Source organism: Ammospiza caudacuta, chromosome 1, assembly GCF_027887145.1.
Source record: "Ammospiza caudacuta isolate bAmmCau1 chromosome 1, bAmmCau1.pri, whole genome shotgun sequence".
NCBI lineage: Eukaryota > Metazoa > Chordata > Aves > Passeriformes > Passerellidae > Ammospiza > Ammospiza caudacuta.
The window spans coordinates 123,099,331-123,112,960 of NC_080593.1; the positions used below are offsets into that span (position 1 = coordinate 123,099,331).

Here is a 13,630-nt window from a genome sequence, read left to right on the forward strand (position 1 = left end):
CTCTTTTCCAGTAATGATATATAAGCAGGTTATCATGAAAACAGTGGCAAAGTACTCACTGCACTGTTTATTTTGCAGTTCTAGTTTAGTCAGTAGTAGAAATGTAGATACAGTAGTTTTGCCTATTTCAGAATTTGAGAAATGAAAATTTTACTTTGTAAAGTAGAAAATTACTAACTTTTACTTATTCTACTTCAACAGTGCTAAAAAAGCCCATACCTTTTCTTTGCAGCTGGAAAGCATGCTAATAATGCTAAGACAAACAGATTGCACTGAGAGGGCTGGAGACCAGTCTTCCGTTAGAATGGATAAACAGATATGACCATTGCTATAAACATGAGGATGAACAGGGATATTGTCTCCAGTAAACATGACCTAAAAAAAAGAACAAAAATAACTAATTTATAGTCCCTGTTTTATATAAAACTGTATTGGTTTGGGGAAACAATATCATCTTATTTAAGAAGCAGGTTTGCCATTTTCACTTATACTAAGACACTTCACCACGCTGGGTTAATTCAATTTTGGAAACTATTAAGTGAAATGTAAAATCAATGGAAGTCTAAATAGTTAGTGAAGATGGAGTTAAATGTAAGGTTAAATATAGAGGATTTTCTATTAATATTTATACAGTATAAAAAAATGCAAAGGTAACAATGTAAAGACTGCAAAATCTTGCAGCCTCAGTCTTCCACATCCTAAGGAATACAGCTGTCTAGCCAAAACACTGGATTTAATGACTTTATAAGCCACAATGTTATACTCCAAGAAGCACAACAAGATTCATAAATGAGTATTTCTATAAACTTGGATATAACAGAAATAAAATTCTGGACAACTCATCCAGGTTCCAGCATGAAGAATAAAATTAAAATTCATCAATCTTATTAACTATAAATAAAGGACTTGTGAAACCAAAGTTTACCAAATAGGAAATATTTTTGAAACATTACTTCAAATAAGAAATTTGTTTGACATGGAGAATATGGAAGAAAAGCATTTAGAACCTGAACTCCTCTCTATTAAAAGATACTACTACAGTAAAAAAAAGGCTACAAAAGCAATTTTGACAATTCCTGCTCTTAGATCAAGTTTTTGTCAAAATATATCATTGGTTCAGGATGAACAGAAAGAGAGTAAAAGTGAAATCTTTTTATCAGTAGTATACTCCTGAACTCCTTTTCCAACTCCTTTTATGCAATAAAACCATAAATCTCTACCATTCATAACTATAATACCCAGCAGTTTCTCAAGCTATATAGGTATGCATAAAAATAGGTAAACATGTACACACACACCCACCTCCTCACTGATGACAAGCAACACCTTCATCATATAGGAAACTGAAATTAGAGAGCTTAATTCATCTGCAAAATGGCAGACAGGTTTCTAAGGCATAAGAGAAACTGGATGCAGAACGATCTTTCAGAGGTCTTCAAACTGGTATTTCTTAAGCATTGAAGGGCTTACCTTCATAATCCTGTAATGTATTTCACTTGTAACTAATATCCTGTTTTTAAATGACAACCTGAACTAGGCAGACTAGGTAAGTAAAAGAATGCACCCTATGACAGACAACATACATTTAAAGGCAGAAAACATCCAAGTGATTAAAGCAGTACAAGTGAAAACTGTCAATTCACAGTAACTAGCTTTGCAGGAGAGGTAATTATGACCAAGAAATTGTAGTGCAGATCCTACTCCACAGCAACCTTTGAAAAATTGAAATTCTAGCCATTTAAAACAATTCAGTACTTAAATTTTTAATTGTTTTCTGTGATAAAATTCAGTGTAGATGTATGGATCTAATTTGCTGCTTAACAATAAATTGCACAGAGAGACACACAGAGGTTGGGTAATGAAGACAAACAACCTGGAACCAAATTAAACTGGTGATCTCTTGTGGATCATCTATAATTAGTACCTTGCAAACCTGATGAGGTGCAGAAGTACAAGCAGCCAGTTTATTCTGTAAAAGACTGAAAGTCAGCATTTTAGTGTCTATCATGGTAGCTAAAAATATGTTAATTTTTATGGCTTAAGTGTCTCTCACAGCTCCATGCTTCAGTTTTAACACCAAGGAGAGAAGTTGCAGAGATAATTTCTAGAACTCTGAGCTGAAACAGACAGTACAAGAACTAAGACACTCTTGCTTTTCTATTTCCTTTTTCAGAAAAGCAGGGCTGATAACTGGTCACTACTCTTATCAGCCATATTTTGAAGTGTTTCCCTCAGGTAATGGAGGAATGGAGGTACACAGCACATTCTGCAGTCTTTAAAGTACTGCTGTTCCTTCAGCTCTCTGGGTTGTTTGAAAGCAACACAGCATCACGTACCTCAGTTACAACGCTACTTCAGGTCTCTCAAGCACATCATGTATGTACGAGAATCCCTATCAGAAGCACTGTATTTCTTCAGCTCTATTAACAGTGGCAGCACAGAAGATGCAAGAGTCTTAAAAATCAACCAGAAAAAATATGTTGAAAGTAAGAAGGGATGAAGCAGCAGTTTACGGTTTACTTGGCTCCTGCATCACAGTATTGGGGATCTTCCTACTTTACCCTGTATTTCAAGACATGAATATCAACACCAAAGAAGCCTCCAGGTTACACTAATTTCATCTGTTCAAGCAGACATCAGAGTCCTATACGTCACTGCAGAATCATTTGTAAAGAAAAGGCACCTGCACAATGTGTTTAACACAAATTAAAGTAAGCAAAGCTGGCATTAGGCTATGTGGATAATACAAGACTCAGCACAAGTCACACAGCTGTAAGCTGAAGGTAGCAGGAAGAGAGAAAGAAGGCAGCAGTTACCTGAGGCGAATCAAAAGGATACCGACTACTAAACTTAAATAAAAGCTGAAATTTTTCCCCTTCATAGAGTGTTCCTGGAGCACCTTCCATGTCTACAATCCACCTAAGGAACAGGGGAAAAAGCAGTTAGCATTGTGGACTGACAAATTAATACTTGTACCCCTGGAGCACTGGACTAATCAAATCAAATATCAGTCACAGCCAGACCATCTAACTTCTCTTCTAACACTGCAACAATCACAAAGGTGAACAATACACCAAGCCTGTATTTACAAGAAACAAGCTTGGTGTTTTGCATACAGGCACTGGCACAGTGATGCAAATTGTAAATATAATTCTGACTTGAACTATACACAAACTTGTCAGTTCCCAAGAAATGGCTGCTAATGTGAGACAACAAAGTTGAAAAAAAATCCCTACTTGAAAACTTAAAAGGTTTGGAAGGAAACAAATTAGTACACATTATCTTTTGGATTGGTTTACTTCTCTGTCAATGAAAATTTAATACAGTTTATTAAAATAAAATCTGTAACAAAGGGGAAAGGGCAAAGCTCATCTTGTACTTATATTTGTGAAAAACTCAGAAATTAAATGGTATCTTGCAGGTAATGGAACCAAAAATAGAAAAGTTAATAGTATAAAAATTAAAAGGCCCCAGCAAATTAAAACAAAGTCCAAAACCAGGGTAATTTGAATCTGTAATGAAGATAACAACTCAACATACCAGTATTCTTTTCCCTCTGCTTCTTCTCCTTCCACCATAATACCATTAAAGTAACTGACTGGAATTGGTTGGAGTTGCTGGGGAAGAGGCTGGTGATGCTGCATGTGGGGGTTTTATTGTTGTTGGGTTTCTATTGTGGTTTTTCTAGTACAGCTAAAAGCAGATGCTTTGCATATTGTCTGACACATACAGCAACATTCTGCTATTTAACTTCCATGATTTTGCAGTTCTGTTGACCACTTAATACCATCCTTTACAACAGCTATTTCCCATTTTTGGTTTTTTACCTTTGATTGAGTTTTACAGAGCTAAGCAACATAATAAGGTAAAGAGACTACAAAAATACTCAGATATGGTTTACATTAACTCAAGGAAGGCAGCTGAGATTTTGCAGAACAGCAGTGTACTCAGAAAAGTAGACATCTCCAGCTGGCAGCTCTGATGATCCTCCTGTAAGAAACTCTCCCTCTGTATTTAAGCCATGCACATTTTTCATTTTCCCCTCTGTCACACTTTAGGTTTTTTTTTCTGCTGGTTTTATTACTGTTGTTGTGCTTTGGGTTTTGGCATTTTTTGAGAAAAACTGCTAGCTCTCACACCTTTCAAGAGGAATGCATCTTCAACAGTAGCACAGTGGTAATACAGTGAAGGCTGATGAAGTAGGTTTCATATTTTAACTTTGTGAAGATGCCTTTGATTTAATCTATCTGCACTCCAGATCACTTATCTCTTCTTATGCTTTCTGCTTTTACATTTATACACACAGTGCAGCAATACTCTTTGGATTTGTTGGTTCTTGTGATCCAGAACTTCCACTTTCAAGTTTTTCAAATAGTTTACTTTACTAAGTACAAGATAACTTTGCCTGGACATTGCTCCTTTTATGGTCAAGGAATCAGGAGAACCCATATTTCCTGTGTGCTTTACAGTTTAGCCTTCTCAAATTTCTAATCCTTGTATATTTAAAATAAAAGATTGCTCAATGTTTTTAGTGACCCAGTTACATCATGAGATCCAATTATTTTATTCAACATCTTTAAAACCCAAGCAAGTATTGCTACACAATTTTTTAACACAGCCAATTCAAACTGTGACTTGATTAATGAACTCAAAACATGGTACCTGATACCAAAAACCCTCAAAGAGAAAAAAATATCATTTTACTTTTGACAAGAAGCTTCTAAAACAGAGATAGTTTCAAAATCTAGCATGACAGTAAATAGGAAGATTTTATATGCAAGGTACTAAAAGGTATAAAAGTTGTACAGGGCAGAAATCATAATGAGGTAGACCTGTGGAAACAGAGATATCCTTTGCAATCTGCTCTAAATATTGATTTAATACTCTTTTGTTGAAATAAGTGGATGCCATTTACAATATTAGACTGACTCATTTTTGCAGAAAACTAAAAACTGCTATTTCAGTTTTAGTCATATTCATCTGAATTATCACAAAGGCCAGCATAATTGAAAAAGCAGTGAGTGTTTAACTCATGCTATACATATATAGCAGCATACATGAGTCTCAGAAAAGCCTCATGTAACATGGTCTGAATGCCACCTCCCAAAATGCAGATGTGAAAACATCAACATTCAGCTCTATGTTTAAGCTGCTCCATCAATCAATAGCATAGTCCAGAACTTGTAGTCTGAGATCATACTCCCATCAGTATGATGTATGGGCTCAATGTAACATTTTAACATTTTTTAACATTTCTCTAAAATGACACTAAGAAAGTTATGAGAAAAAAATGTCAACACAGCCTGAATCTTTTGAATTTCTGTCAATTAAAAAATAGATTAATACCAAGAACAACCCCTGTCCATTTCAACAGACACAGAATATTTTACCCTGTTTCTCTTCCCATTTCACAAATCACCGAGAAAGCCAAGGCAGGGAAAAAGTGCAAACAAGTGTACCCAGACAACTTTGCTTTTTAAAAAGTCTTCTCCACTTGCCTTAGAAAAAGAAGGTAATGAAAATTAAAGGCTATGACACACATTCTATTCAAATGTCACAGAACTGTAAAACAGCTACTCCATTGTTTCAATAAATCTAGAAGAGTTTTGGAGGTTAGTAGCTATGAAAGAGAATTAAATTATTTTATTATAAAATACGTAGAAGCTTATAATAATTGACAGTTTGTTAGACAGTAAATGCCTAATAAAATTTAGTAAATTCACTGCCATTTTCCTGAGGGTGTCCAACACAGTCTGGCAATAGGCTTACTAAGGAGAACAATGTTTCATTGCCTAGACTAAAAAGAACTCCAATGTTACTTGGAGTAAGTCATGGAAGTGTGAAAAGAACTGCTCATTATTTAGTCTTTTCAGCATGATAGCAGAAATAAAACAGCATATATACTTACTGTGTAATTGAATTTTGTACACTCTTTTCATCTAGAGTCATTCCTGGAGGTGGATCATTTTGAAATGCCAATAGTTCTTTTTGTAATCGTTTCTATAAAGAAATTGTATGGAATATTTGAAATACTAAATAAAGTTCAACAATAAACATGCACACTTAAGTACATTTATCAATGTTTGAAAGGCAAAAGGAGTTTTACTTGACAATTTAAAAACAAAGTGAAATTGAAAGGTGAGAAAGAAGGATGACTTCGCTCCTAGAAATTCAACTGAAAAGACATAGGCAAAATAAGTTACAAGCTTTAAACTTACTTTTTGGGTAAAATACAGTGGCACTTACCTTTGCAACACTGCAAAGGGAAGAGCTGTTGTTACAAAATACATGGAGATATAAATGAATTTGTTGTATAACAAGAACATCTGTAAGACCTCTACCCCTAGCAGCAAACACTTCATATTTACACAACATCATTAGAATTACAATTAAATCTACAAGACTTAAACAGCACAACTCCCTCCTCTAAGTAACCTAAGACATTTCCATTTGGCATCTGTGCAAGCCTTTGCCTTGTTCTAATTCATCCCAGAGGACAGAACAGAACACTAAACCAAGACTATTTGGATTGCACAACACAAACTAAAAACTTGACACTAACAGCATCTCAGAACCTAGAGAGTCACAGCATTTATCAAAGTGTTATATGGCAGCAGCTCAGGTAATTCTTGCCTATTCTGACAGAGAGAGATCAGTCACTGCAAGAAGGTCCTTCTGTAACAAGTACCAGAACCGTTTCTCACAATCTCCTGAGCAAGGGAAATGCAGCCTCTGTGCTGTCATTGGCACTGCTCTCAGAGTCAATTCTCTCCATATAAAGTTACACAGTATGTTTTGTCATTTGCAAGCCATCTAGATGATAAAAAGTTCAGGGCTTTCTCATTTCTACTGTCCTTTTTTCCTGCCAACTATTTTAAGGTTACCATCTACAAGTTCACTTCAACCTCATTACAAGCCAACATTACTTTATACTCCAAAGGAATAAAAATATATGGTTTGGGGATTTAGTACCTCATTTCCATTCAAAATGCAAATTTTTTTAAAACAGAAGTTTATCACACACTTGTAGCTGCCTTCTAGTGCCTAGCAGGACTTAAAAAATTCCCAGGGGAAAATAAAGTGTTGATTTGTCAACACAGAAATTATTCAGTATCCCATCAAATATATTTGAAATCAGACTACAATACATTCAATCACACAACTCACAAAGAAAAGGCCCTTATACATTCACAACTTACATTCTGAAAGTACTGAAATAATTTTCTGTCTCTATCAAGCAGCCCTAAAAACTTCCTTGGGATTCTATACTGAAAGTTCCTACCTGGCACTGAGATATAACATATACAAACTGAAAATCCAATGCTAACATTTTCATAAGCTGTCTACATTGCTCACACATTAAAAAAACAGGTTAGAATCCTAGTGTTTACCTTTTCCTTTCTCCTCAGATTAAGAAAACACTAACAGTGTTTCCAACACCATTATTATGAATTAAAATGCAAAGGAGCAAAGTTGCAAAGACATTTTATAAATCCTTAATTTGAATGGCAGAGATGTTTTGAAGTCAATTCTTTTTCTGGCACTTCCCCAGACCACCATCAAACAAGCCTCAAAGGCAATCAACCTGTGTGTACTTTATCACCTAGAGAAATATTTTAAAAGTTCAGAGATGAGAACGTTTGACAATGGAAATTCAAACTCCCCTAAAGAGGAGATTTGGAAACATTGGTTACAAAGTAGCAAAGAACATATGTAGAATAACAAATCATTCCGTAGATCCATTTACTTCTACATGGAGACCAACTATACAAATTTGTCTTATAAAAAGAAGCCTAATATACATTTTAGACTTTAATTAAAATCAGAAACATTAAGCTATCAGTGTCTGACAGTAATTTGAAGAGACAAAATTTTGTCTGTTCTGTATCCTAAAAAAAATTTCAAATTACCAACACTTTAAATATTATCTAATTTCAAGTTTGCACCTTTGGCCCTTTCACCAGCAACCACCTTTTATATCTAACACAGACTCAGTCATGTTTTTGTCCATATCACTAGCACAAAAATATCATAGGTTTCATAGGTTTTTGGTTCTCACATACTATATTTATGGTCCATTCTAAACAAAAAAGCCAGTAGCAAAAAGAAAAAAAAAAACACATCAAAATATATACTTGAACAGTGTACCACAGAAGTGCTCTGTTCCTCTGATCCTAAAATATTTGCTGACACTGGCATGAGGGCCTGTCCATTCAGCATAACTAATACATACAGACAACATGCTACTTCTCATTGTTTGCAATTCAAAGAAAATTCACAAAACATATCCCAGAGAAATAGCAAGAAATACTATTTACACTTTGGGTCAAATGTAACATATCAAACAAACCATATTTTTAAAGAGGTTATTATTTCCCAGTTAGCCAATTCAAATAAGTATCAGCGTAAGCCAGAAAAACAGTCAAAGAAGGTATAACTTCTCCCATCCATAAAAAATCCTGGACAACTGGAAAAAACTGATGAGCAGAAGGCCACAGTACTCAACAACAGGATTGGGGTTTTTTGCCTCAGTCTCCAATGGCAACCTCTCTTCCCACACCACTCCAGTGGATGGACAGCAGGAGGGAATGAAGTCCCTCCCACTTTCAGTAAAGGTCAGGTTCATGGCTACTTGAGGAACCTGAATATAAACAGATCTCTAGGACCCAACAAGCTGCATCCCAGACTCCTGAGAGGAACCGGTAGATTCAGTTGCCAAGCCACTTTTCATATTTGAAAAGTCACAGCGGTCAGGTGAAGTCCCAGCTGACTGGAAAAAGGGTAAAAAGGAGACACTGAGACCTGTCAGCCTCACCTCTGTGCCTGGGAAGTTCATGGGACACATCCTTCAAGAAGCTGTACTACGACACAGGCAGGACAGAGAGGGATCCAGGACAGCCTGAGGCCACAGGTCCACTGAGGCCAAGTCCTGCCTGACCAACCTAGTGAGCTTCTACAATGGAGTCACTCATCAGTGGACAAAGCAAGGGCTACACAGGCCATTTACCTGCACCTCTGGTAACACTTCGGCATGGTCCCCTACAAGATCTTTCTCTCTAGGTTGGAGAGAGATGGATTTGATGAATGGACTGTTCAGTGGATAAGGAACTTGTTGAAGAGTCACATCTAGGGGCATTGCAATGAAATGATCTTTACAGTCCCTTCAAATCCAAACCATTCTATAATCAGTTCCATCTGACCTCTATTTGCAGCTCTCAGTGGAAATATCAATACAAGAAAAAAAAAAATCTATACCATTTCCATATAAAGCTGAAAAGAGCATGTTCAGTAGAAAATGAATGTGTTATCTATTAAGTCACAGAAACTCAATAACCCAGAAAAGCAAGACTAACACTCTCAGTGTTACAATGAAAACAGTTTATAGCAAATAAATTTATCACATTTAAATAAGGGACTCCACAAAAAACTCTGACTACGGTTATCTATTAAGCATAGGAAACTCCAGTGCAATTCTGAATAATGGTAAATTCCTAGACACAGCTCCTCACTGGACAGGGAAGGAAGGGATTTAGAGGTGAAGAAACATAAAACTCCTCTGGAAATGTTCTTGATTCAGAGCAATATCCCAAACAAAAGCAAGTTTCAGCAAAAGGTATTATTTGCTTCTGCCTTACAGGAACCTCTCTAATCCTATGTCTGCCTAAAGAACTGTATTCCATTATACTATACCTTGATGGATTTTATGTATCTTAGCACTGCTCCCTCCCAAATAAAGAGGCTCTCACCCTAGAATTATTCAAAACAGAAGAGCAACAATTGCGACTAGAAATGGCAGAGAACTTCTTCATTTTTCTTATCTCCAGCTATACTGACTATCTGGATAATTTCCTTTGATATTGAAGACCAAGAGAAGTATTTTGTAATAAACTCCTGGATTTCTACAGCCCTCAATGACAGGAAGTCTAAAACTGTCAAACTGCTAAATTCAAGTGGAAAAAATGCTATTAAAGATTTCCTAAGTATTAATCTTGCCACTAGAGAGAGAAGTAAGTTAGTTTATATATGAAGATAATTACTTCTATTGGAATGACAGACACACATTTAAGATGTGATTGAGCCCATTATTTGTTGGGGGTTTTTTTCCCCAGCTCTAATAATAAAATATACTCTGTATATATTTCAAAACATTCTACTATTCCACACCAAAGAAGTTAATCTTTCCTCATCTGACGAAAATATCTGGGTATCTTTAACAGGCCTTCACCAGACATCTTCAAAATTTGGGGGTTTTTTTAATCAAACATCAATTATTTCTGTACAGAATAACAAAGAGCTGCCTATAGTAGACCCTTCCAGAACATGAGAGCACTCCATAGACACTGGAACAAAACTGCAGAGGGCACAAAGTGCCTACTAACCAGAATTCATTCAAACAGTAAAAAAAAAAAAAATAAATAAAAAAAAAATTTAAGAGAGAGAATAAGAAATATTTAGAAAATAATCTTAAAATCAACTTCTCTGGTCAATGCATTCCAGTGTTTCACTACCCATGGTATAAAATGTTTCTTTTGTATCTTACAATACCTCATGTTCCAATTTGTATCTCTTGTCCTTTGGCTTCCCATAGTGGCTCTGTTTTCCCTCCATATCTTCCCATTATGTTGTTGCAGGCATCAGCAAGATCTCTCATTTGCCTTCTCTCCTTACAGCTGAAGAAACCCAGTCTCCCTGGAGGTCACACAGTTCTGCCCCAGCCCATCATGTGCTGGATTCACCCCAGAAGCCCAAAGCCTGTCCTGTACTGCAGCTCCCTGAACACAGCACTCCAGGTGTGCTCTCCTGAACACAGCACTCCAGATGTGCTCTCCCTGAACACAGCACTCCAGATGTGCTCTCCCTGAACACAGCACTCCAGATGTGCTCTCCCTGAACACAGCACTCCAGATGTGCTCTCCTGAACACAGCACTCCAGATGTGCTCTCCTGAACACAGCACTCCAGATGTGCTCTCCCTGAACACAGCACTCCAGACGTGCTCTCCTGAACACAGCACTCCAGACGTGCTCTCCTGAACACAGCACTCCAGGTGTGCTCTCCTGAACACAGCACTCCAGATGTGCTCTCAAGCACCACAGGGAGGAGAAGAATCACCTTCCTCGAGCTGCTGGCTCCATGCTTGCACAGCCAGCCTAACCTGCAGCTAGGGATATTCAGAAAACTTGAAGATATTTTCCACAGATATTATGAAGGACTATTTTTTTCTTTCTCTCTTTCTTAAAATAATTTGTCTTTTGCTGTGTCTCATTAATACAAAAACTGAATTATCAGGAGACTAATCTAGTTATAAAAAAACCTCTTCAATGAAGCCCTTAAAGACCCAAGATTCATACAGTTTAATTAGGAAACCGAGCTCCTCGTTACCACAGTAATTCAGAAAAATCTAAAGTTTGAATTTAAAAACTTGAAATTAATTTCTCTTCAGCGTTGAATAGTATTTGCTGACCAAAAAGGTTACAAAGGACAATGATTTTCTTACAGCGACACAGTCTAAACAACCACTCTTAGCTTCAAGACTCAAATGTACTTCAAAAAACGTTTGAAGTGTTCAAAAAACTTCAAAGTGTTACTCTGGTATATCAAGCCCATACACAATAGCTACAAAAGACACATTGCAACTGCAAGATTCTCAAATGAAGCATTTGAAAAGAAACATTTCAGCAGTGGGAAAGCCTTTCTTATATTTGACAGCCATGAGTGCAGAATTATTGTTTTTGTTCTCACAAACATTCTAGAAAAGTAGCAGCAATATACACAGGAAGACAAAATATAACAGATTAACACTTGTAAGAAAATTAAACTCTCATTTGTAGAATCTTACAAAGTTAGGATTTAAAGACACCTCTCCATCTTCCTAACATAAAAGGAAGTTGTGCTAAACATTTTTTCACATTACTTTATTACTTGCCTTTACAACTGGAAGAATTTTCTTTACAGTAAGAGATCTAGGTGGGTTGAATGAATTAGGGTCAAATTACTTCTCTCAGGCTTCATGGATGTGAAAATGTTCTTTTATTTACTTCAAGTCACATCTCACCTTTCCCAATCTCTACTCAAGCAAACACTTCAAGCCAATGCAGACTGCCCTCAAAATACCCTTTGGCAGGTTCACTCTGTTCCACAGAACCAAACACCCCCTCTCAATCAGACACCCAGCCTAAACAACCAACTACAACTTTGATAACTTGTGGTCTTTATGGTTTCAGAAAAAAGAGAGCCCACATGATTGATACCACATTTTTCTTGTGTGCTTATTCAAATGTCACACCAACATACGTGGAAAATTTTTGCACAGTCAAAATCTAGCTACTGTTCCTCCTTCACAACAGTTACAGCCCAATACAAGGAGAAAATCATGTTAATTCAATGTGATTTTTTTTTCTTAAATACATTTGGCTAATAGTCTTTGCTAATTGTCGGCTGTTTGCTATAGGTATCAAAGACTATTTGGTCCAGTGATTTCCAGAAGTCAAACTTTCACATAGTAGTAGAAAAACCAAAGTAATATTTATCATGTGGAAACTCACTCAAAAGAATTGTCAAAAAAATTCAAAGATTCAGTTGCTTAAACACTTTTTAAAAGCAAACCAACCCACATAGCTACATTTTAATTACTGACATAATATCCAGTGTCTAAAAGACATTGAATCTGCCCTTTTTGTTTGGTATGCTTTGTCATCAATTCAAGTATTTGTCATCTATTCTTTGCTTTGCTTTCCTATTTACAGGCTCATCCCTTTCCTCATCTTTCTAATGATTTATAAGAACATCTTTTAATGCTTTTCAAACACATGAACTCAAAACAATGAATTGTGAGTAGATTTGACCCTTATATGCTTATCCTTTTAACAGGAATTACTTCATTTCACTTTTCTGTACAAAGGCTCCTCAATCTCCATGTCACTGAATAGGCCCTCACGGTGCCACATTGACTTTTACTATTATTCTTGTTTTTTCTATATTGAGACAGTTTGATATCAGACATTAGTATTTTTGTCTAAAAACCTGTAGCCCTTCAACACTCCAGCTATATTAAGACATGCCTAACTAAAGTCAATAGTGCAACTGCTTTCAGCTTCTTCCTTACCATGAATGAGGAATACTTTTTAAATCACACTCAAGTTGCTTTCAGCCTCTCAACCAGCTCCTTCAAGTCAAAATAGAAGCTAATGCAGCTATTGATGTCTAAAACAACCCCCAAACAGATGTTTTCCATACATTGATATTCTCTGGGGAGCTGTGCTTGCTTTACTGTCCTTTTCACATCACATGACACTCTCTTCAATGTTTCTGCTAACCCATCAAGGGATTTCATATAGAAGCACCTTCCTGCTTTCCACTTTCTATTAGGAGGGACTGGAAGAAAGCAGGCTGCAGACTTATAGGGGAATACATGAAGGATGCACAAGAAATCTAACTTTGACATTTTCCTTATTTTTGATAGAAAATCTTATGCTTCAACATTCTTGTAATACAACTTTAAAGTAAGCCAGAACTAAAATGTATTAAATTAATAAAAACTTTCACAATCTAGAAGGAAACAGAACAGCTGAGTAAGAATATCAGAAACCCAAGACTGCTTAACAGCACAGTTCTTCTACTAAAGGAATAAT

General features: G+C 36.2%; 1 protein-coding gene across 6 annotated transcripts in view; it reads right to left on the minus strand.

The window, feature by feature from the left end:
• UBE2W (ubiquitin conjugating enzyme E2 W) overlaps positions 1 to 13,630 on the minus strand; it is a 45,221-nt gene that overhangs the window by 20,568 nt on the left and 11,023 nt on the right. For all 6 annotated transcript variants that reach the window (XM_058813169.1, XM_058813201.1, XM_058813193.1 and 3 more), the window contains exons 2-4: positions 5,909 to 6,000; positions 2,817 to 2,919; positions 220 to 375 (exon numbers count right to left, since the gene is read on the minus strand). In XM_058813169.1, coding sequence (XP_058669152.1) covers positions 220 to 375; positions 2,817 to 2,919; positions 5,909 to 6,000 — 351 coding nt within the window. The remainder of the gene's footprint in view (positions 1 to 219; positions 376 to 2,816; positions 2,920 to 5,908; positions 6,001 to 13,630) is intronic.